At 41.1% G+C, this 20677-nt stretch overlaps 2 protein-coding genes across 9 annotated transcripts in view; one reads left to right on the top strand and one right to left on the bottom strand.

Moving 5' to 3' along the window:
• Positions 1 to 10036, bottom strand: part of RAD51B (RAD51 paralog B) — a 689357-nt gene extending 679321 nt beyond the window's left edge. The window contains exons 1-3 of one of the 2 annotated variants that reach the window (XM_027111592.1): positions 9935 to 10036; positions 6596 to 6721; positions 692 to 805 (exon numbers count right to left, since the gene is read on the bottom strand). In XM_027111592.1, coding sequence (XP_026967393.1) covers positions 692 to 805; positions 6596 to 6679 — 198 coding nt within the window. In that variant the 5' untranslated portion in view covers positions 6680 to 6721; positions 9935 to 10036. The remainder of the gene's footprint in view (positions 1 to 691; positions 806 to 6595; positions 6722 to 9934) is intronic. The other variant, XM_027111593.1, reaches the window with a different exon arrangement.
• A 912-nt stretch (positions 10037 to 10948) lies between these two features.
• ZFYVE26 (zinc finger FYVE-type containing 26) overlaps positions 10949 to 20677 on the top strand; it is a 61331-nt gene continuing 51602 nt past the window's right edge. For 3 of the 7 annotated variants that reach the window (XR_003433709.1, XM_027111586.1, XM_027111587.1), the window contains exons 1-6: positions 11019 to 11774; positions 13289 to 13367; positions 16988 to 17077; positions 18469 to 18991; positions 19365 to 19495; positions 20366 to 20617. Coding sequence is in view for 5 of the 7 variants with exons in the window: in XM_027111586.1 (XP_026967387.1) it covers positions 11581 to 11774; positions 13289 to 13367; positions 16988 to 17077; positions 18469 to 18991; positions 19365 to 19495; positions 20366 to 20617 (1269 nt within the window). In the remaining 2 variants the exon portion in view is untranslated. The other 4 variants (XM_027111585.1, XM_027111589.1, XM_027111588.1 and 1 more) reach the window with 4 other exon arrangements.

Here is a 20677-nt window from a genome sequence, read left to right as displayed (position 1 = left end):
CAATATAAGGTAGTAAGGTAAGTAATTTATAACCCACATAAACAAATACATTTGCAAAACACCGGACAGACTTTTAGGCAACTCTTATTCTGGGAAAACAAGATATTTTCTACCATGCACTAAACCTATATTTTGAAAAGCTAAAGTCATGAGACAGAAAGTATGAAATAATGGTACAACTTGATGAGGGCTTATTACAAAACACTTTAACTCTTCTCAGGAGTGAGGATAAGTTTTCAAGTATTATTCATTCAATCAGTAAGAGAGTATAAGTCCAACAGGTGTACTTTATGATGCACAGTAAGTAATGATGATAAAAGTTAGTATTACAGAGACAGGAGCATTCTAAAATTAACAGTATATTATACTTTAACCATGAGGTTCACAAATCCTACCCAAACAAACAAAAGAGAAAGATGACCTTTTGAAATATCAATACCAGCTACAGAGAAAAAAAAATCATATTACCCTCTCATTCCCATAATTAGGAACTGTCTCCCATGAGCTTATAAACTACATAAATTTCTTACATATATTCTCATTAGAGGACTAACTCTATGCTGTGAGGGTTGGTATTTTTGAGGTGCTCATCTCTATTTTTGCTTTTGCCTCATCACCCAAAAGATTTTAAACGAGATACAGAATCGTTTCAAAATAAAAATCAAATCATAATTCTAAAATATATACATACCGTTTGCATCCGTGGGGCACAGGCCCTGCTGACCACACACAAAATTTCATGGACACCTTGATAACTAAGGCCAGTCATCTTCATAAGCTCCAGTGGGGAAAGACATAGAAAGTCCTAAAAAACATAAAGAAAATATTTAAAATATATATGTGCAACAAAGATACTTGAATTGAAAGGAAACTTTCAATTGACACTATCTATGTGTAAATAAAAGGAGAATTTACTGTAGATCAGGGACTTCGCTGGTGGTCCAGTGGTTAAGACTCCACGCTCCCGATGCAGGGGGCCTGGGTTCAATCCCTGGTCAGGGAACTAGATCCCACATGCCACAACTAAGAACCGGTGCAGCCAAATAAATCCATAAGTATTTAAAAAAAAATTTATTGTAGATCAAAGATTTATATGTTTCTTATAGTATTTTCCCCCTAAATAGCCCTTAACTAAAAGATATGATGATATAATCTTATCCTCTGATTATCCACCTTGGCATATACCAGAGGACACACCAAGTAACAACACATAGCAGGAGAATCCAACTCAGGTGTATGTTGGCGCTGCCCTTGCGCCTGAAAGAGTCTGGGCACAAACAGATGACCAGAAAGAGTCAGGCTGAAATGAGTTTCTTCAAATGACAATGAAAACACGATGACCCAAAACCTATGGGATGCAGCAAAAGAAGTTCTAAGAGGGAAGTTTATAGCAATACAATCCTACCTCAAGAAACAAGAAAAGTCTCAAATAAACAACCTAACCTTACACCTAAAGCAATTAGAGAAAGAAGAACAAAAAAACCCCAAAGTTAGCAGAAGGAAAGGAGTCATAAAGATCAGATCAGAAATAAATGAAAAAGAAATAAAGGAAACAATAGCAAAGATCAATAAAACTAAAAGCTGGTTCTTTGAGAAGATAAACAAAATTGATAAACCATTAGCCAGACTCATCACGAAAAAAGAGGGAGAAGACTCAAATCAATAGAAATTAGAAATGAAAAAGGAGAAGTAACAACTGACACTGTAGAAATACAAAGGATCATGAGAGATTACTACAAGCAACTATATGCCAAAAAAATGGACAACCTGGAAGAAATGGACAAATTCTTAGAAATGCACAACCTTCGGAGACTGAACCAGGAAAAAATAGAAAATACAAACAGACCAATCACAAGCACTGAAATTGAGACTGTGATTCAGAATCTTCCAACAAATAAAACCTCAGGACCAGACAGCTTCACAGGTGAATTCTATCAAACATTTAGAGAAGAGCTAACAGCTATCCTTCTCAAACTCTTCCAAAATACAGCAGAGGTAAGAACACTCCCACACTCATTCTACGAGGCCACCATCACCCTGATATCAAAACCAGACAAAGATGTCATAAAGAAAGAAAACTACAGGCCAATATCACTGATAAACATAGATGCAAAAATCCTCAACAAAATACTAGCAAACAGGATCCAACAGCACATTAAAAGGATCATACACCATGATCAAGTGGGGTTTATCCCAGGAATGCAAGGATTCTTCAATATACGCAAATCAATCAATGTGATACACCATATTAACAAACTGAAGGAGAAAAACCATATGATCATCTCAATAGATGCAGAAAAAGCTTTCCACAAAATTCAACACCCATTCATGATAAAAACTCTCCAGAAAGTAGGTATAGAGGGAACTTACCTCAACATAATAAAGGCCATATATGACAAACCCACAGCCAACATCGTCTTCAATGGTGAAAAACTGAAACCATTTCCACTAAGATCAGGAACAAGACAAGGTTGTCCACTCTCATCACTATTATTCAATATAGTTTTGGAAGTTTTAGCCACACCAACCAGAGAAGAAAAAGAAATGAAAGGAATCCAGGGCTTCGCTGGTGGTGCAGTGGTTGAGAGTCCGCCTGCTGATGCAGGGGACATGGGTTCGTGCCCCGGTCCGGGAAGATCCCACATGCCACGGAGCGGCTAGGCCCGTGAGTCATGGCTGCTGAGCCTGCGTGTCCGGAGCCTATGCTCCGCAACAGGAGAGGCCACAACAGTGAGAGGCCTGCATACCGCCAAAAAAAAAAAAAAAAAAAGGAATCCAAATTGGAAAAGAAGAAGTAAATCCAAATCGGAAAAGAAGTAAAGCTGTCACTGTTTGCAGACAACGTGACACTATACATAGAGAATCCTAAAGATGCCACCAGAAAACTACAAGAGTTAATCAATGAATTTGGTAAAGTAGCAGGATACAAAAGTAATGCACAGAAATCTCTTGCATTCCTGTACACTAATGATGAAAAATCTGAAAGAGAAATTAAGGAAACACTCCCATTTACCATTGCAACAAAAAAAAATAAAATACCGAGGAATAAACTTACCTAAGGAGACAAAAGACCTGTATGCAGAAAACTATAAGACACTGATGAAAGAAATGAAAGATGATACCAACAGATGGAGAGATATACCATGTTCTTGGATTGGAAGGATCAACATTGTGAAAATGACTATATTACCCAAAGCAATCTACACACTCAATGCAATCCCTATCAAACTACCAATGGCATTTTTCACAGAAGTAGAACAAAAAATTTCACAACTTGTATGGAAACACAAAAGACCCCGAATAGCCAAAGCAATCTTGAAAAAGAAAAACAGAGCTGGAGGAATCAGGCTGCTGGACTTCAGACTATACTACAAAGCTACAGTAATCACGACAGAATGGTACTGGCACCAAAAACAGAAATATAGATCAATGGAACAGGATAGAAAGCCCAGAGATAAACACATGCACGTATGGTCACCTTATTTTTGGTAAAGGAAGCAAGAGTATACAATGGAGAAAAGACAGCCTTTTCAATAAGTGGTGCTGGGAAAACTGGACAGCTACATGTAAAAGAATGAAATTAGAACACTCCCTAACACCAGACACAAAAATAAACTCAAAATGGATTAAAGACCTAAATGTAAGGCCAGACACTATAAAACTCTTAGAGCAAAACATAGGCAGAACACTCTATGACATAAATCACAGCAAGATCCTTTTTGACCCACCTCCTAGAGAAATGGAAATAAAAACAAAAATAAACAAATGGGACCTAATGAAACTTAAAAGCTTTTGCACAGCAAAGGAAACCATAAACAAGACGAAAAGACAACCCAGAATGGGAGAAAATATTTGCAAGTGAAGCAACTGACAAAGGATTAATCTCCAAAATTTACAAGCAGCTCAATATCAAAAAAAACAACCCAATCCAAAAATGGGCAGAAGACCTAAATAGACATTTCTCCAAAGAAGATATACAGAATGCCAACAAACACATGAAAGAATGCTCAACATCACTAATCATTAGAGAAATGCAAATCAAAACTACAATGAGATTCATCTCACACCAGTTAGAATGGGCATCATCAGACAATCTACAAACAACAAATGCTGGAGAGGGTGTGGAGGAAAGGGAACCCTTTTGCACTGTTGCTGGGAACGTAAATTGATACAGCCACTATGGAGAACAGTATGGAGGTTCCTTAAAAAACTAAAAATAGAACTACCATATGACCCAGCAATCCCACTACTGGGCCTATACCCTGAGAAAACCATAATTCAAAAAGAGTCATGTACCACAATATTCAGTGCAGCACTATTTACAATAGCCAGGACATGGAAGCAACCTAAGTGTCCATCGACAGATGAATGGATAAAGAAGACGTGGCACATATATACAATGGAATATTACTCAGCCATAAAAAGAAACGAAATTGAGTTATTTGTGTGAAGTGGATGGACCTAGAGTCTGTCATACAGAGTGAAGTAAGTCAGAGAGAAAAACAAATATCATAAGCTAACACATATACATGGAATCTAAAAAAAAGGTTCTGAAGAACCTAGGGTCAGGACAGGAATAAAGACGCAGACATAGAGATTGGACTTGAGGACATGGGGAGGGGAAAGGGTAAGCTGGGACAAAGTGAGAGAGTGACATGGACTTAAATATACTACCAAATGTAAAACAGACAGCTATTGGGAGGCGGCCGCATGGCACTGGGAGATCAGTTCGGTGCTTTGTGACTGCCTGGAGGGGTGGGATGGGGAGGGTTGTGGGGAGACGCAGGACGGGTTAGATATGGGAATGTATGTGTATGTATAGCTAATTCACTCTGTTGTAAGGCAGAAACTAGCACACCATTGTAAAGCAATTATACTCCAATAAAAATGTTAAAATAAATAACTACGAGGTTGTACTACTTCAAAAAAAAATGAGTTTCTTCCTAAGCTATGAAATCATTCAGAGGGAGTATTTAATAATTGAAAGAAAATAAAAGTGACTATGGAAGGAGTTCCCTAGAGTCTCGGTGGTTAAGAATCTGCCTGCCTATGCAGGGGACACGGGTTTGATCCCTGGTCCGGGCGAAGATCCCACATGCCGCAGAGCAACTAAGCCTGCGTGCCACAGCTACTGAAGCCCGCGCGGCATAGAGCCCACGCGCCACAGCTACTGAAGCCCGCATGCTCTAGGGCCCGCATGCCGCAACTACTGAGCCTGCATGCTGCAACTACTGAAGCCTGGGCGCCTAGAGCCCGTGCTCCACAACAAGAGAAGCCACCGCAATAAGAAGCCTGCACACCGCAACGAAGAGTAGCCCCTGCTCGCCGCAACTAGAGAAAGCCCGCGCACAGCAACGAAGACCTAATGCAGCCAAATAAATAAATAAAACTACGGTGGGCTTCCCTGGTGGCGCAGTGGTTGAGAACCTGCTTGCCAATGCAGGGGACACGGGTTTGAGCCCTGGTCCGGGCGAAGATCCCACATGCCGCGGAGCAACTGGGCCCGTGAGCCACAGCTACTGAGCCTGCGCTTCTGGAGCCCATGCTCCGCAACAAGAGAGGCCGCGACAGTGAGAGGCCCGCGCACCGCGATGAAGAGTGGCCCCTGCTCGCCGCAACTAGAGAAAACCCTCGGACAGAAACGAAGACCCAACACAGCCAAAAATAAATAAATAAATATAAATAAATAAATAAATAAATAAAACTACGGAATGAAATGTTAAATTTCATACTTTTAAGAGTATTTCAAAGTATGGACATGAGGATTATAAAATGTATAACAGAGACATCATTAACACACAAAGCAATTTTTTAAATATTGCAGCACGCTCTGAAAGTCTGTCTTATTAAGGATTAAATCCTAACAGAAAACCTTAAATCTTATGTAGCCTCCTAAGAGGGATTTGCTTTAGTCTTTTGCTTAAATATACAACATCTGCTTATATATTTCTCACTCCATCAATAGGAAAATAATCCTAACTACTAACTTTTCTTGCCTTCAAGAGAAATTACCCATTTTGAATACTATCTCCTCATTTGAGTCATATTTCTCATGTAACTGCAAAATTTCTTTTATGAGGACAAAACTTCTCTAGAATCCCAAATAAATGGCACAGGTGTACTTCACCTTCTGCTATGAGCATTCTCCCCACCCAACCCCACCCAAAATGCAAAAATCTTGCATTTGGATAAATGAAATCACATTTGGAAATACAAGCTAAGTGGTTTGTTATTTAAAATTAGCAAGCACCATATTTATCTTTTCTTATAAACCTAAATGTTCATATTTCAGGTGTAATTAAGAGTTATTTAAGTACACAAGATTAATCTGTGGGACGTCCCTGGTGGTCCAGTAGTTAGGACTTCGCCTTCCAATGCAGGGGGTGTGGGTTCGATCCCTGGTCAGGAAGCTAGGATCCCACATGCCTCATGGCCAAGAGGCCAAGACATAAAGCAGAAGCAATGTTGTAACAAATTCAATAAAGACTTTGGAAATGGTCCACATCAAAAGAAAAAATCTAAAAAAAGAAAAAGAAAAAAAAAAGATTAATTTGTACTTCAAGTTTCTCACTGAAAAAAATTAAATAAATTTTACCTGGCAGGTAACAATCTGATGTCTGTTCAGACGGTCACACAGCTCTTGTGATAAACCCACTCGTCTTAGTTTCTTGCTACCCATGCCTTCAGATGCAGCAAGATAAAGAAGAACCTTGAAAAAGAGCTGGAAAATAGCATAAGCAACAGTAGATGGGCTATCCAAAACACTCTACAAAATAAAAAACCCTTCAAGCGTCTCCACATACAAAATGAAATGTATGGTATTTAAAATATTACTGATAAAATAAAGGAAGGCAATAAAATCTTTCCAAATATTTTAAACAGGGGAGACAACCGTTTGTCAAACATGCACACAGAGAAACAAAACCATATAAGAATGTGCAATTCACACAATTCTTTAAAACTTATTACACAAATATAATAACACCGTTTCACATTTATATAGCATCTTAAGATTTTCAGTGCATTTATAAACTTTATTTGGATGTGTAATTAATACACATATTTCCAAACAGCACTCTCAGAAAGTCTTTACTTTCATTGCACTGTAACAATAAATTTATTGACCACCTACTGTATACCAGGCACTGTTCCAAAGCAAGCTTCTCAACAGCCCTATAAGGAAGATTGATCACTGATCTCATTTTTACATATGAGAAACTAAACCCTGGAAAGGTTAGCCATTCCACTGTTACCAGAAAAAGTAAATGGTAGATCCAGAATTCGAACCAGGAAGTCTGACTCTTAGGCCTAGCCTCTTAACCAGTATACTGTACTACAAGTCTGTAATCATATTTAAACTCTCCTTTTTCTATGAATCAGAACAAACCTTCTGAATCAAATGAGATTTTATTATTTCAGGTGTTATTTACAAACTGAAATTGTTTTTTCGTTATACTAGCTGCTCACATTCCCACATGCAATTAAATTTCACTCTTCTGGTTGAACCCTGTGAGGGCTAAATGAGGCTCATGATATATTTGTCTTCAGAGAGTTAGAATAGAATCACTCTGATTCCCTTAATAACTCATGCAAAGGAGAAGCTGTGTATCTCACTCAGATGGCAAAATACCCTCTGAATAGAGTAGAAATAGGAACTCTTCATTGTTCCAGGGGATAAAACAATATAATTATCAGAAAAAGAGTCACATTTTGGAACAAAAATATATACTGAGAATGTAGATATTTATTTCCAATACCATGGCCCAAATTTCTACTTAACATCTATATTCTCGGATCAGATTAACACTCTCTTCCTCTCTCCCGCTCTCTCTCCTTCTTTCTCTCTCTCACACACATACATCCTTCCCACAAACATAAAATACATCCCTCTCATTTCACTCAAAGGGAATTTGTCAGTATTGGTTTCTGTCTCTCAAAAAGAAAGTTTACCAAGTGACATCTGCTGTATCATTGCCTAGGGTCTTCACAGATCAGGTAGCTCTGGGTAATGACACAATTTAGACTGATAAATTCAATCAAAAAGGAGAACTGGGGCTTCCCTGGTGGCGCAGTGGTTGAGAGTCCGCCTGCCGATGCAGGGGACATGGGTTCGTGCCCTGGTCCGGGAAGATCACACATGCCGCAAAGCGGCTGGGCCCGTGAGCCATGGCCACTGAGCCTGCGCTTCCGGAGCCTATGCTCCGCAACGGGAGAGGCCACAACAGTGAGAGGCCCGCGTACCGCAAAAAAAAAAAAAAAAAAAAGGAGAATTGTAAACCCCAAAATACCTGGAATACTTTAACAATGACCAACTCTGCTATCTCTGCCTTAGTAGGACCACTCCTATCACTTGCCTAGACTATTGCATACAGCCTCTGGTCACTCCCTGCCTCGCAAAACAAACAAACAAGAAAACAAACAAAAATATTCATTTGTTCCTTCCACAGATGCTTCTTAAGCACACACTCTGCTGCGCTTCTGTGGCACAAGAATCATCTAAGTATATTTCCTCCCCTTTGGGAACTCACAGTAAAAGACGAAAAGAGATATATACACAAATAATTACAGTCATGCAGCAAGTATTGTCATTGGAATATATATGTGCTGTGGAAGCAGAGAGGAATAAGCACCAAACTGACCTGCAAGTCACAATCCTGTCAGAGGTAGCCTCCTAAAAATTTGCTCCAATCCTGTCACTCTCATCCTTTAAAACCACCCATGGGACCATGAGACCACAGTATAAATTCCACATTTCTTATGATGGCCTATAGCCTCTTCATAAACTGGTCCCTCACTTCCCTCACATTCATATATCAGACTGCAAGGCCCACATTCTGGCCTTTCTGGCAAAAATCACTTGCCTCCTAGTATCTTAGTTTCTTCATCTGAAATACAAGCATCATTCAAATATCCACTTCATAGGAATGCAGAGAAGGTTAAAGGATGTGGATGGTGCCTGGCTCCGTAGTGCTCAAAGCTGGGGATTATGATCAATTCATTCAGGAAAACAGCATTAGTTGCCTCACGTGACCTGCCTTCTGGCGGTAACGTTGGTAAGTTACACAAATGCCTCCCTGCCTCCCTGACTTTCCTCCACAAAGACTTCCCGCTACTTAGGCTCTTCCTCTCCAATGTTCTCATTACACTGTGTACACATTTGTTCGATAATCTTCCTAACGTATTGTTATGGCTTGCATGTTTGTTTTTTCCACCAGAAACCGTAAATTCTTGCTCTGCGTGTGTGTGCACGAGCACGTAACTGAGGGTGTGAGGGAAGATGTTCAATCCTGGAAACTGAATCCTCTCCTCATCAAGAAAAAAAAAATCCACATGTTAGATGGTCAATGAAAACTGTGAATTAACAAATAATAGCTAATATTTCTTGAGCCCTTATTAGGTGCCACTGTTCCAAGAGCTTCAGATGTTTTACCCCATTTTACAAACTAATATTGAGGCATTGAGTTGAAAAACTTGAGCGAAGTCTAACAACTAGCACATGGTGGAGTAGGCATTCGAACCCAGGGATCTGACTCCATATTCCACGCTATTAAATACCTCTTCTTCAACACCATCTGAAGAGGGTCAGACACTAAACTTCCCTTAATGACGGGCTCCCCTGCCTAGACCTCAAACTGCCCACAAGTGGGAAGACGGGTGGACATCAAGAAGCGAAAACATCACCCCAGAAGCCCCTAACAATAACTCTTCCCAACAAGGTGCAGCTTCCAAGCGTCCCCCACAAAGGAAAGCCAGACGCCTCAGATTTGCGGCGGGGCTCAAATTAAGATCCTTATGGACCTAAGGGGGTGTGCCCTGCACCCAAGAGTGACTCTCCGCTCCCCCGATATCAACAACACTGGCCCAGAAAGGGAGCAGGAAATAATGAGCGCACCCCGATTCCCCAAGCCGCCCCCCACACGAAACTTTCCAGTACCGGGTCTGCAGCATCCAACTTTCAAAGTTTCCCCTACCCCTCACACAGTTCCCCGCGGAAAGGGACGCAAAGCAACAAACAAAGCGCTGGTTGGGTCGTCACCCTGGCGAAATATCCAATAAAACGTAGGCACAGGCCCAGGTCGGCTCCGTTGCTTGCTGGGAATTGTAGTTCACATTCTGTAATAAGTCTGCGAGTCCCGACTTCTCAATATAGTGATTATCAAAATCCGGTGGAGGAACATCAGCAAGGAGAATATGAGCCAGGAAAAAACGTGCTTCTAATTTTCTCTCTTCTTTCTTTTGTCACTTCATTTAAAAACTGATTAATGGACCAGAGAGACATGTTAGTTTTCTGGGAATAGATGAGAATCCACCAATCATCGAAGAGGTTTTGCAAGAGAGCTTTTGGTTTGTTTTGGTTTGCTTTTTTTCACCACACTTTGGTAGTGAAATAGTTTGGAAAATGCTGAATGAAATTGCTCAAACCGAAAATATGTAATGGGGAAACGTGAGCGTCTATAGTTGAAGAACACCAAGGAAACCGAACAGAAGGTTCAGTATAAAAGCAGCTGTGATTAGCAAACTAGTAAGCTGTTACTTTAAGACTCGGTTTCAGATGATTCTATTTGAGAAAGGCTTTTGCTCATTCTTTGCTCCCATCTCCCCGTGCATACCTCTATCTTATAATTTAGCCCACTGCATCCTAATTATTGACCTGCACCCTGTCACTAGACTGTGATCTCCTTGAGGACAAGGACCGTATCTTATTCAGCTTCTAAAGTAGGCCCTAGCACACAGTTCAACTAACGGGCGGAGGATCTGTCAAAACCGTGGGCGGTGGTCCTAGACCAGGTAGTTGATGCCTCTTTCCTAGCTTCCTCTAATGCGGAGGTGGAATCACGTGACCCAAACAAATATGGCGCTTTATTTGCATATTTCCTCGATTGACCAATTAGAGTAGCTGCTGTCAGTCGTCATCCTCTCCCCCGCTCAACCTTCTGAACTGGATTTGTCACCTGACTCAGCTCAAACATGGCTGCGCTGGAAGCTCTGCTGATTTGGGCGCCGGGAGCAGGTGAGTGTAAGGCGCCCCAGGGAAGGCGGGAGCGCTCTCCACGACCCCGGTAGGGAGCGTCCCTGAGCCCCAATCCCAACTGCCCTCCAGTTCTGACACAGATTCCTCTCCTGATCTTCAATCCTGTGCCTTAAAAGAGGGCTCAAACTAGGGAGGTTCCTGCTGAATTTCTCATCCGTAAAGAGGCGACCACCTGGGGATTTGGAGCCGGATTAGGCAAAAAGCTTAGGAGGAAATACGGAAGTGGAGTTTCGGGTCTGCGCCGCGGGATAATATGACGATTAATATTCGTTAAATATTGGATGCGCCTAGAGAGATGGGATCCACCCCTTGGAGAAATGTGGAACTTCCCAAAAGAGACAGTAACCTGTCAAATCAAATTTACAACGTTAATTAGAAAAGTAAGCCCCGCCTTTCCTAGTACGGCTAGTTTGTCTAAATATAGTTCCTTCCTTTTCTTCTGACTCGGGTGTGTGTTGTTTATAGGAGGTACTCCACGAGTGAGAAAATTGACAATGTGTTTTGCGTAATTCATCTCTTTCTATCTCCCTGCACTCTGTGCTGGGAAAATGCATCATCCATTTGGAGAAGAGGAAACTGCTTCTCAGAAGCAGCTTTTTGGATTTTTCTGTGAATGCCTTCGGAGAGGAGAATGGGAGTTGGCACAGGCTTGTGTACCTCAGCTACACGAGGCCCAAGGGGATATCCCAAAGAAGGTGGAAGATATACTTCAGGCGCTGGTCATGTGTCCCAGTCAGCTGAGGTAAGGGAACTCTGTCCTCCTGCCAGGCAGTCACAGAGCGGGAGACACAAGGTACTATACTTGAGCTCTGGTCCATGTGCCTCACTCAATCACCTCTGAAGAGTTAACAAAGGTAGAGTGTATTTCACATGTTCTGAAAATTACTTCTATAATACATGCCTATTTATTACTTTATCAGTTTGGCTTTGAATTATCATCTGGAGCGGTATTTAAGCCTGGAACCACCATTTCTTGTTTATTATCATTAAAGTAGATAGTGCAGCTATGTTGAAAAGCATTTTCTTTACCCCCAAAAGAGCAAACCTGCTCCCTTCTTGCTTGTGAAATTGAAGATATTGTTGTAGCTTTAACAAAGGACCAGAAGTGAATACACTTAAAGCTTTTTATTTTGAAATAATTAAGCATAGACTCACAAGAAGTGCAAAAACAATACAAAGAGTACCCTTTCCCCAACTTCCTCCAATTGTGACATCTTATATAACTATAGTAAATATCAAAACCAAGAAATTGACACCGGTACTGTTAACTAGACTACAGCCCCTATTCAGTTTTCACCATTTTTTAAATCTGAATTCATTTTTTTTTTTGGCTGCACCTCAGGGCATGCGGGATCCTATTAGGGGCCGAACCCACGCACCCCGCTGCATTGGAAGTGCAGAGTCCCAAGCACTGGCCTGCCAGGGAAGTCCCAATCTGCATTCACCTTTAATGTGTGTAGTTCTGTGTATCTTTATCCATTCTTAGACTCATATAACTACCAGTATAATCAAGATACAGAACTATTTCATCACCACAAAAGAATTCCCTTGCTCCCTGGGAATACCTCTTTGTACATTGATCCCCCCTTGTCCCCTGGCAACCAACGTTCTCTATCTGAATTTTGAATGAAGTTCTTCCTGGCAGTGCTATTAACAATTAGTGGTATAGGAGTTAAACGTTCAGTCTCTCCCTCACTTTTCCTTACTCTGGCATTTACTTATGAGAAAGTACTGTATTAGCACATATAGAATGGAGATTTACATGATTCTTTTCTTCCTTTGTTTTTTCCCTTAAATTTGGATTCTAGCCAATTGCTGTCTAATTTAAATTACTAACTTCAAAGAAAGGCTTATGAATTCCTATAATCCTGTTTCTGGCATAGAGTTAAAAATAAATTTTTATAAAGTTCCTTTATTCTTTGACTATTTGATTCTGTTTTCAAGATTTCAAGTTTTCTATTTCAGATAGCTTTGCTCTTATGGCTTTCTGTGTAATATTAGTTTGTTTTAAAAACTAGATAGGGAGGTGGAGATAGAATTGTGACTTTTTTTTTTTTTTAATGAAAGCTGCTAGTTCTGTTCTGGTTCTCATTTTATTGATCTGTCACATACATTCAAAAATTTCTCAGGACAATGTGTCGCCAGTTCAGGTTTAAAACAGACTGAGTAGTGAAATCTAAATCTTGGATCACAAAAGAGAAAAAAAGGTCAGTAGAAACTCTTTGTTTAGAAATTTTTTCTTTTTACATTTCTCAGATGTGGACAGGATATCAACCCTCAAAGATTAGCCTGGGTCTGGCTTCTTGTGCTGGAAAAATGGTTGGCCCTGGAAAAGGTAAGTAGGTTTACATTTAAAATTTTCGCCCGAGGCCAAGACTGAGAAGAACTTGGAAGGAGTTATGAAATTTCCCTTTTGTCTGTTACTTCCTGTATTTTGAGGTTTGTCATATTCCTTTCTCAGTATTGACAGTGAGAATGGCTTAAGTATTTACTGCTGTCTCTTTACCTAAATTCATTTATTAATTCACTAACTTACATTGGCATTAATTCACTAACCTACCATCTGAGGTGATACTATTGTGTTAAATACTGTTGTGAGTCTTGTGCCCAAACAGAACTTTGCAGAACTCAGTGAAAGTGACAAGATAGTGAATAAAGTCTAATCCTCATAATACTCAAGTAAGGGAGAATGGGCTGAGCTGAAACTTGGTTGTTCATCCAAAAATCTTATTTTAACTAGTCCAGTACAGTGAAATCTTATAGATTTAAACGTCTTTAATTAATAATTTAACAACTCACATGAATTGAAATAAAAGTTACCAAATATGAAAACAAAATGTGCAAATTAATAATGAAAGAAAGCTTGTAAGGAAGGGTTTTTGGTTTTTATTTTTTTAAGAAAAATTACCATTCAAAGCACTTTTAGAAATATGTGTTAATTATCAGAAATTGATATCCATTAAAAAAATTCTCGGCAATTTTGTATTAAACCTGAGACTTTAAGGTTTAAGTGAGGAACCTCTGACTCAGAAAATAAATGACTGGCCCAGGGTCACACCATAAAGTTAGTTGGCAAAATTGGAGCTGGAACCAATGTCTTCTGCCTTCGAGTCATCAGTCCTCTGCTTTTTCCACCTCAACAATATTTTTAGCCTACATAGACTTAAAATTAAGAAACCATAAATTCTTTTTTTAAATTTTTATTTATTTTTTAATTTATTTTTGGCTGCGTTGGGTCTTTGTTGCTATGCACAGGCTTTCTCTAGTTGCGGCGAGCAGGGGCTACTCTTCGTTGTGGTGCGTAGGCTTCTCACTGCGGTGGCTTCTCTTGTTGCAGAACATGGGCTCTAGGCAAGCAGGCTTCAGTAGTTGTGGCATGTGGGCTCAATAGTTGTGGCTCGCAGGCTCTAGAGCGCAGGCTCAATAGCTGTGGCACACGGGCTTAGTTGCTTCATTGCATGTGGGATCTTCCCACACCAGGGCTCAAATCCATGCCCCCCGCATTGGCAGGCAGCTTCTTAACCACTGCGCCGCCAGGTAAGCCACAAGAAACCATAAATTCTATTTTGTAAATGTCTATAATTTAGCCTAATTTTCTTCTTAATTTCTCTCAGTCATCAGAATGAATTTTGTCTTTAGTTCTGCTTTGGCCTGACACTTACCCTTCTTCACATAGCTGTCAAAAAGCACCAGAAGTTACTAATCTAAATGTATTTATTATCCAGGCTTTTGGTAATGGTCTAGCAAAGAGAAATGACAAAAAGATCAACAGGAGAGGAAAGGAAAAGGAGCAAAACTGAAAAATAATCAACCCCAGGTTGTTTAAGAGTTGGCTGTAGTTTCAGATCTAAAAGAGACATCTTCAGCTAAAATATTCAATAGTATCTTCAAAGAGAAAAGAAAAAAAATAACAAATGTTATTGTTACTGACTAAGGCGCTTTTCAGTACAAACATGGAATTTGTCAAGCCAGGTGAACTTTTGCCTCAGCAGAGGGTATTTGTTTACTTTATGGCTGATAGGTGGTTGTTAAATTTCTGGACAGCTGGTCAACCAGATCAGGAGGTGGATTTCACTTCCCTGGCTCCTTTTCACAGACTAAGAGTTATTTTTCCCAGAATTGAAGATCATTTGGTCCTTAAAGCTCCAGTACCTCAGTTATTTAAACAGTCGTGGGAATGTTTTAAACTTTATACAAGGACCTCAGAGAGTTTTAAAACTTAATACAAGGACCAAGACTTAAAATGTGTTCCTGAGGTAGTTCTACAAAGCCAGAACTGGACTTCATCTTTTAGGGGCTTGCTGGCTGCTCCTGCTACAGTCTCCCACCTGCTGTCAAAAGCTCCTTTTGAATTATTCGTTGAAACTGATTCCATTTTCCCTTTCCTTCATCCATTTTTGTCTTCTGCCCTTTTATCTTTTATCACGTGAACAGCATGATGTTCACAGCATGCTGCTTCTAATAAGGGAAAAATAGAAACAACTCCCATGTCCACAATTCAAGACTGATTAATCTACTTGTAAAATACCCTGGCACTATTAAAATTACGTGGTAAATGAATTTTCAGTGACATGGGAGGATGTTTATATTCTGCTATGTGAAGAAAAAGAAATTTAGAAAACAGTATGTTTGTTATGCATGCATATATGCATATGTAGAAAATGGTCTGAATACCCTTCGAACACAGTTGTAACTATAGTTCTCCTTCAGTGGAAAGATTTGGGGGGGGGGTGTTGTGTATGTGTGTTTTCATTTTCATGTTTGTATTCTCTGCTTTTTCTGCACTGAACATGCCTTGCTTTTATAGTAAGAAAATCTGTGCTTAGAAACATTGGGCAAATTCTTGCCTGGTTTAGGAATGTTAGTTGTCTATGACCCTGCATATGCATAAAGTAATTTCACCAGTAAAAAAAAGATACAAGCTAGTCAGTCTTCAGGATTTTAATGAAAGTCCTAAAATCTTAACTAGTTCTTTTATTAAGGGCCTGCTGTCTGGGCTTATCTATTCCTTCCTCTTAGCCCTTGATAGAATCACTAACTTTCAGCTTGCCAGAATGAATTTTCTCTACACCTTCCAATCATTAGCATTATATAAGCATTCAGATGGCATGATTTACAGGTGTCTCTAATTTAAAAGAGTGCCTGTCAGAATTAGTCTCAGACTTTCATCTCATTTGTATTTGTGTCTGGAGAAAGGGGGACTATCATTTTAGTTTTAAGGACCAGGTGAGGGGAAGTTATTGTGAAACAAGCAGGTGCAGGAAGAGTCAGAGGCTTTCTCTTCCTTTATACATTAGTCTCTGATGTCCTGTCTCATTAACAACAATGGGGTCACTTTTTCCTTTTCATGCTTGAAATGATTAGAAAATACTTCCTAACCATTTCATCATTACTGCAGATTATTTTTAAAAACATCCTGATGCCATAGTTTTGTTTGATTTAGCGATATAATGAGATTTTAAAAACACATGAAAATATGGCACATAGTACCTGGCACATAAATAAGTGTTTCATAAACATTAGATCTCTCCCCCTTTACTTTTATTTTCCAACGAAAAATGAATACCAAAAATGGGTTTAGGCCAAAAGAGGATCATGTGGGCCATTCCATCCCAGCTTACCCATAACTGGGTGTTTTGGACACTGCAAGGGAGAGTCTTGGAGAAGGACTTCAAGTTAGAGGCAAAAAATCACATGAAATAAGCAAGCCTTGGCATTTGAGGCTAAACAGTGTGGGATTTAAGTGTTAGTATTTAAGAGGAGAATGTGTTCAGTTTAGCTGTTTCCGTTTATAAAGAAAAGTGTCTGAAGACATACCCAGGAATTTAATGGTCAGAAGTACTTTATCTTAGAGAAAACAGCAGAAATAAGATGAACCAGAAAGAAGTATTTATTTATAATTGTCAGCTAAAGCACATGCTTAATATCTATGCTTCCTTCTTATGATTCTTCTAGAAGTTACTTCCAGCTGGCTTCCGGAGAAAACTTGAGTTTCTTTTATTGTCAGAAGACCTCCCAGGTGACATCCCAGAGGACATCCTCAAGGTGAGAGAGGGCCCTGGATCTGTCTGCCCAGGTTTGCAGTCACTCAACAAATTCAGCTTTCAGGGATCCAGCAGAAACAGGTCCCCAAGATGTTGGCAGTTCTCTGTTCTCAGGCAAGACCAGGCTAGGTGGAGGCCCCTTGAGGGGAATTTAGAGATAGGGGAAACTTATCTGATTGTAGAATTCTTAGAGGTAGCTTGGCCAGAAGTACTAATTATAGCTGAGGATTAATTTTTTTTTTTATTTCATGTGAAAGGAATACCTAACTTGGTTTTAAACTAGATGTTTAAATTTTTCACCAGAATGTGGCAGGGAATATAAAGGGAGAAAGGAACTAGTATGTACTTGCTGAATACCTTTTCTGTAACAGGTGCACTGAATGTGTTATAGCTAATCCTTACAACCGCCTTCTGGGAGCAGATTCAAAATCTTAACTAGATCTATACTTAAGTGCTTGAGGGATGCTCTGAGGCTCAATACTTATTTTCTTCATGACCCAGCCACCAGCTAACTGAAGATATATTCACAATAGGATTTAAGGTAGGGACTTTCACTTGTATTAGGTCAAGGACTCATGGTCCTGTGACCATCTTGGAGGCGGTTACTGAACAGGTATCCCTGAGTACCACCCACAGAAATGGTGCTGAAGTGTGGGAAATAACCTACCAAACAAATTATAGGCTACAGAGATCTTGCCTTTTAAAGGCTTGCAATCTAGCTGGGGAGGAAGGAAATACACACATGGCACAATTAGGTACTAAGCCATATGGTACTAATTTTAAGAACATTGAAAGCCCAATAAAGAGGGAGAGTTGTGTGAGTTGGAGGTACTGGGGAAGGTTTTAGGGAAGGATGAAGAATGATTTACTTTTTTAAAGGACCTACCACTAATTGTAAAACTAGTGTTACTACATTCTGTATCCAAAATCTTGGTTGGGATTTAGATCAGGGGTTAAAAAGTGGTCTGTAGTGTTCTTTTAAAAGTTGAATTTAAATGCCTTGAGCTGGGCGTAGTGTCTTATTCCCATCTGTTACCTGGTCTATGAGTTTGCAGTCCCTGATTTAGATTGACAGTGCATGTTTCGGAGGCAATGGGGGTGGGGGTGACTAGCTTGAGCATGGAGGCCTTGGGCAAATCTCTCTTTGCCTCAACCCCCTGATTTGAGGACACCTTCAAAACAAGGATAATAGTAGTGTCTTCTTCCTAAGGTGGTTGTAAGTATTAATTTTTCTGTGTAAAGGACCTGGCACATAGTAACTACTACAGAAGTAGTATACACACATGCATATATATACAGTGTATATATACACTGAAAAGAGGAAAACATGAAGGCGTGTAAGTGATAACATTCTGGACATAGCGCCCATCCCTCTCTTCATCCCCTATTTAGGAGCTGTACACGGTCTTAGCACAAGATGCGGCAGACTCTGTGCTTGATGGAAATCAGAGGCAAGAGAGCTGGCCCCCTTGGCTCAGCTCAGAAGCTGTCTCTCTGCTCTGGGATCTTCTGCGGGAGGCCCCTCAGCCTGCGCAGGCACTGCTGGAGCTCCTGCTTGGGGAGGAAGATGGCACGGGCCTCCAAGGCTGGTTCCTGCAGAAGGCGCTGGTGGACCTCATTCGAAAGGCATTGCGAGCTTTGCGGGGTCCTGCCATCGGGCACCCAGGGGCAGTCGATGCCATCTACGGAGCCCTGCGGACTCTGCGCTGCCCTGCAGAGCCGCTCGGGGCTGAGCTGCGTCTCCTGTGTGAGGAACTGCTGGAGGCCAGCAGGGCAGAGGGGAGTCCCCTGCGGGAGGAGCGGCTGCTCGGCTGCCTGCTGCACGAGGCCGGGCGGGGCCTGGTGTCCCTGTATGGCCACACCTATGCAGAGAAGGCCCCAGAAAAGCCACCGACAACCACACCCTCGGGAAAAGGTGTGTTCCCTGCACTGCTTCTCTCATTCCACTCTGCCCAGCCCCTCTGACTCCCTCTAGCCTGCTCCCTTCCATGTTGTTCAGGAAACCTAATGGGAGAAGCTAAGCAAAAATGGGCAAGATGTTCTGTGAAAGCGCAGCTTTCATAGCTTAAGAAAGAGTGATGGAGAAAAAAATAAAGTACTAGTCATAGCAGAAAAGAACTTTTCAGAAACTACTGAGAGAAGTAAAGAGTCTTTAAGAGAGAAGTATAGAAAACCGGGTTTAACTTTTTAAAAGAGCGAACTCTCATATCAATTGGTTTTTCAAGTGGGCTTTACCTTAGGAAAGAAGAGTCCAGTTCCCCAGTAACCCCATCTGGTTTGATTTTCAGTCTCACTGGCTCATCTAGATCCTGAGCGGGCAATGCTAGCCTTGTTCTCCAATCCTGACCCAGCCCAGGCTTGGAAATTGGCCTATTTCTACTGCCTGAGCAACAGCAAGCACTTCCTCGAGCAGATCCTGGTAAGTCAAACTCAGTGCTTCACCACTCAAGTACCCAGGGACTCTCTCCAGGCTTCTTCACTCCTCCTTTCTCTCGCACTCATTTATCCAACACAAAGCAGTTTAATTAGCAGTGAGTCATCTAGTTGTGTCCATCCCACAGTTCCAGAAGGCTCTGAGAACCAGTATCATTCATAATTAGAACTGCCAGCATTTTGTGTCAGTCCTTGGGCAGGCACTGAAATGTTGGATACATGTAAGCTTTCCGGAGGGTGCGAGGAAGAAAAGACAGTGGCAGCAATATGTTGCCTAGCTGACAGGAGACTCTAATTACTCTAACCTTCTCTTTCCAGATTGCAACTGAACTTTAGTTTAATTCAACAGCTATTCTTTTAATATTTATTTATTGTATTTTTTTTTTTTTGGCTGTGTCAGGTCTTAGTTGCGGCACGTAGGATCTTTCGTTGCGACACAGGTTCTTCGTCGCAGCGCACAGGCTTCTCTCTAGCTGTGGCATGCAGGTTTTCTCTCTCTAGTTGTGGTGTGTGGGCTCCAGGGCACGTGGGCTCTGTAGTTGTGGCACGCAGGCTCTCTAGTTGAGGCACACGAGCTCATAGTTGTGGCGCATGGGCTTAGTTGCCCCACGGCATGTGGGATCTTAGTTCCCCGACCAGGGATGGAACTTACGTCCCCCGCATTGGAAGGGGGATTCTTTACCACTGGACCACCAGGAAAGTTCTTCAACAGCTATTTACTAACCTCATTCTATGTAGTATGTACTATGCTAGGATCTGGGGATACAACAGAAGTCAATCCCTGCCTTCTAGGAGCTTACAGTCTAGTGTTTTCCTAAACACTTTGTATTCAACTGGCCACTTCTGTCATTGTCAGAAACCTCCCTTCTATACTGAAAAGCTTCTTACCCTGATTAGCAGCAAGTCCCCAGAGCTGCCTCTAGCAGCCTCCTTTGGCTTCCAGGTGACAGCACTCACCCTGTTGAAGGAGGAAGACTTCCCAAGTCTTGGCTGCCTGCTAGATAGAGAATTCAGCCCTCTCAGTCGACTGCTCGTGCTCCTGGGCTGGACACACTGCCAGAGCCTAACGTCAGCCCAGAGGCTGCTCCAGACACTCCACAGGACCCAGGTAACTCTCACTCTGAAGCCCAAGCATCTCTGGAAATGAGTGTGGTGGCACTTTGGGCTG

Source organism: Aethalodelphis obliquidens, unplaced genomic scaffold (genome assembly GCF_003676395.1).
Source record: "Aethalodelphis obliquidens isolate GAN/ISIS:26980383/991018 unplaced genomic scaffold, ASM367639v1 scaffold10, whole genome shotgun sequence".
In the NCBI taxonomy this organism is placed as follows: domain Eukaryota; kingdom Metazoa; phylum Chordata; class Mammalia; order Artiodactyla; family Delphinidae; genus Aethalodelphis; species Aethalodelphis obliquidens.
The sequence above is the reverse complement of the archived record's forward strand: the minus strand, read 5'-3'. Positions and strand labels throughout refer to the sequence as shown.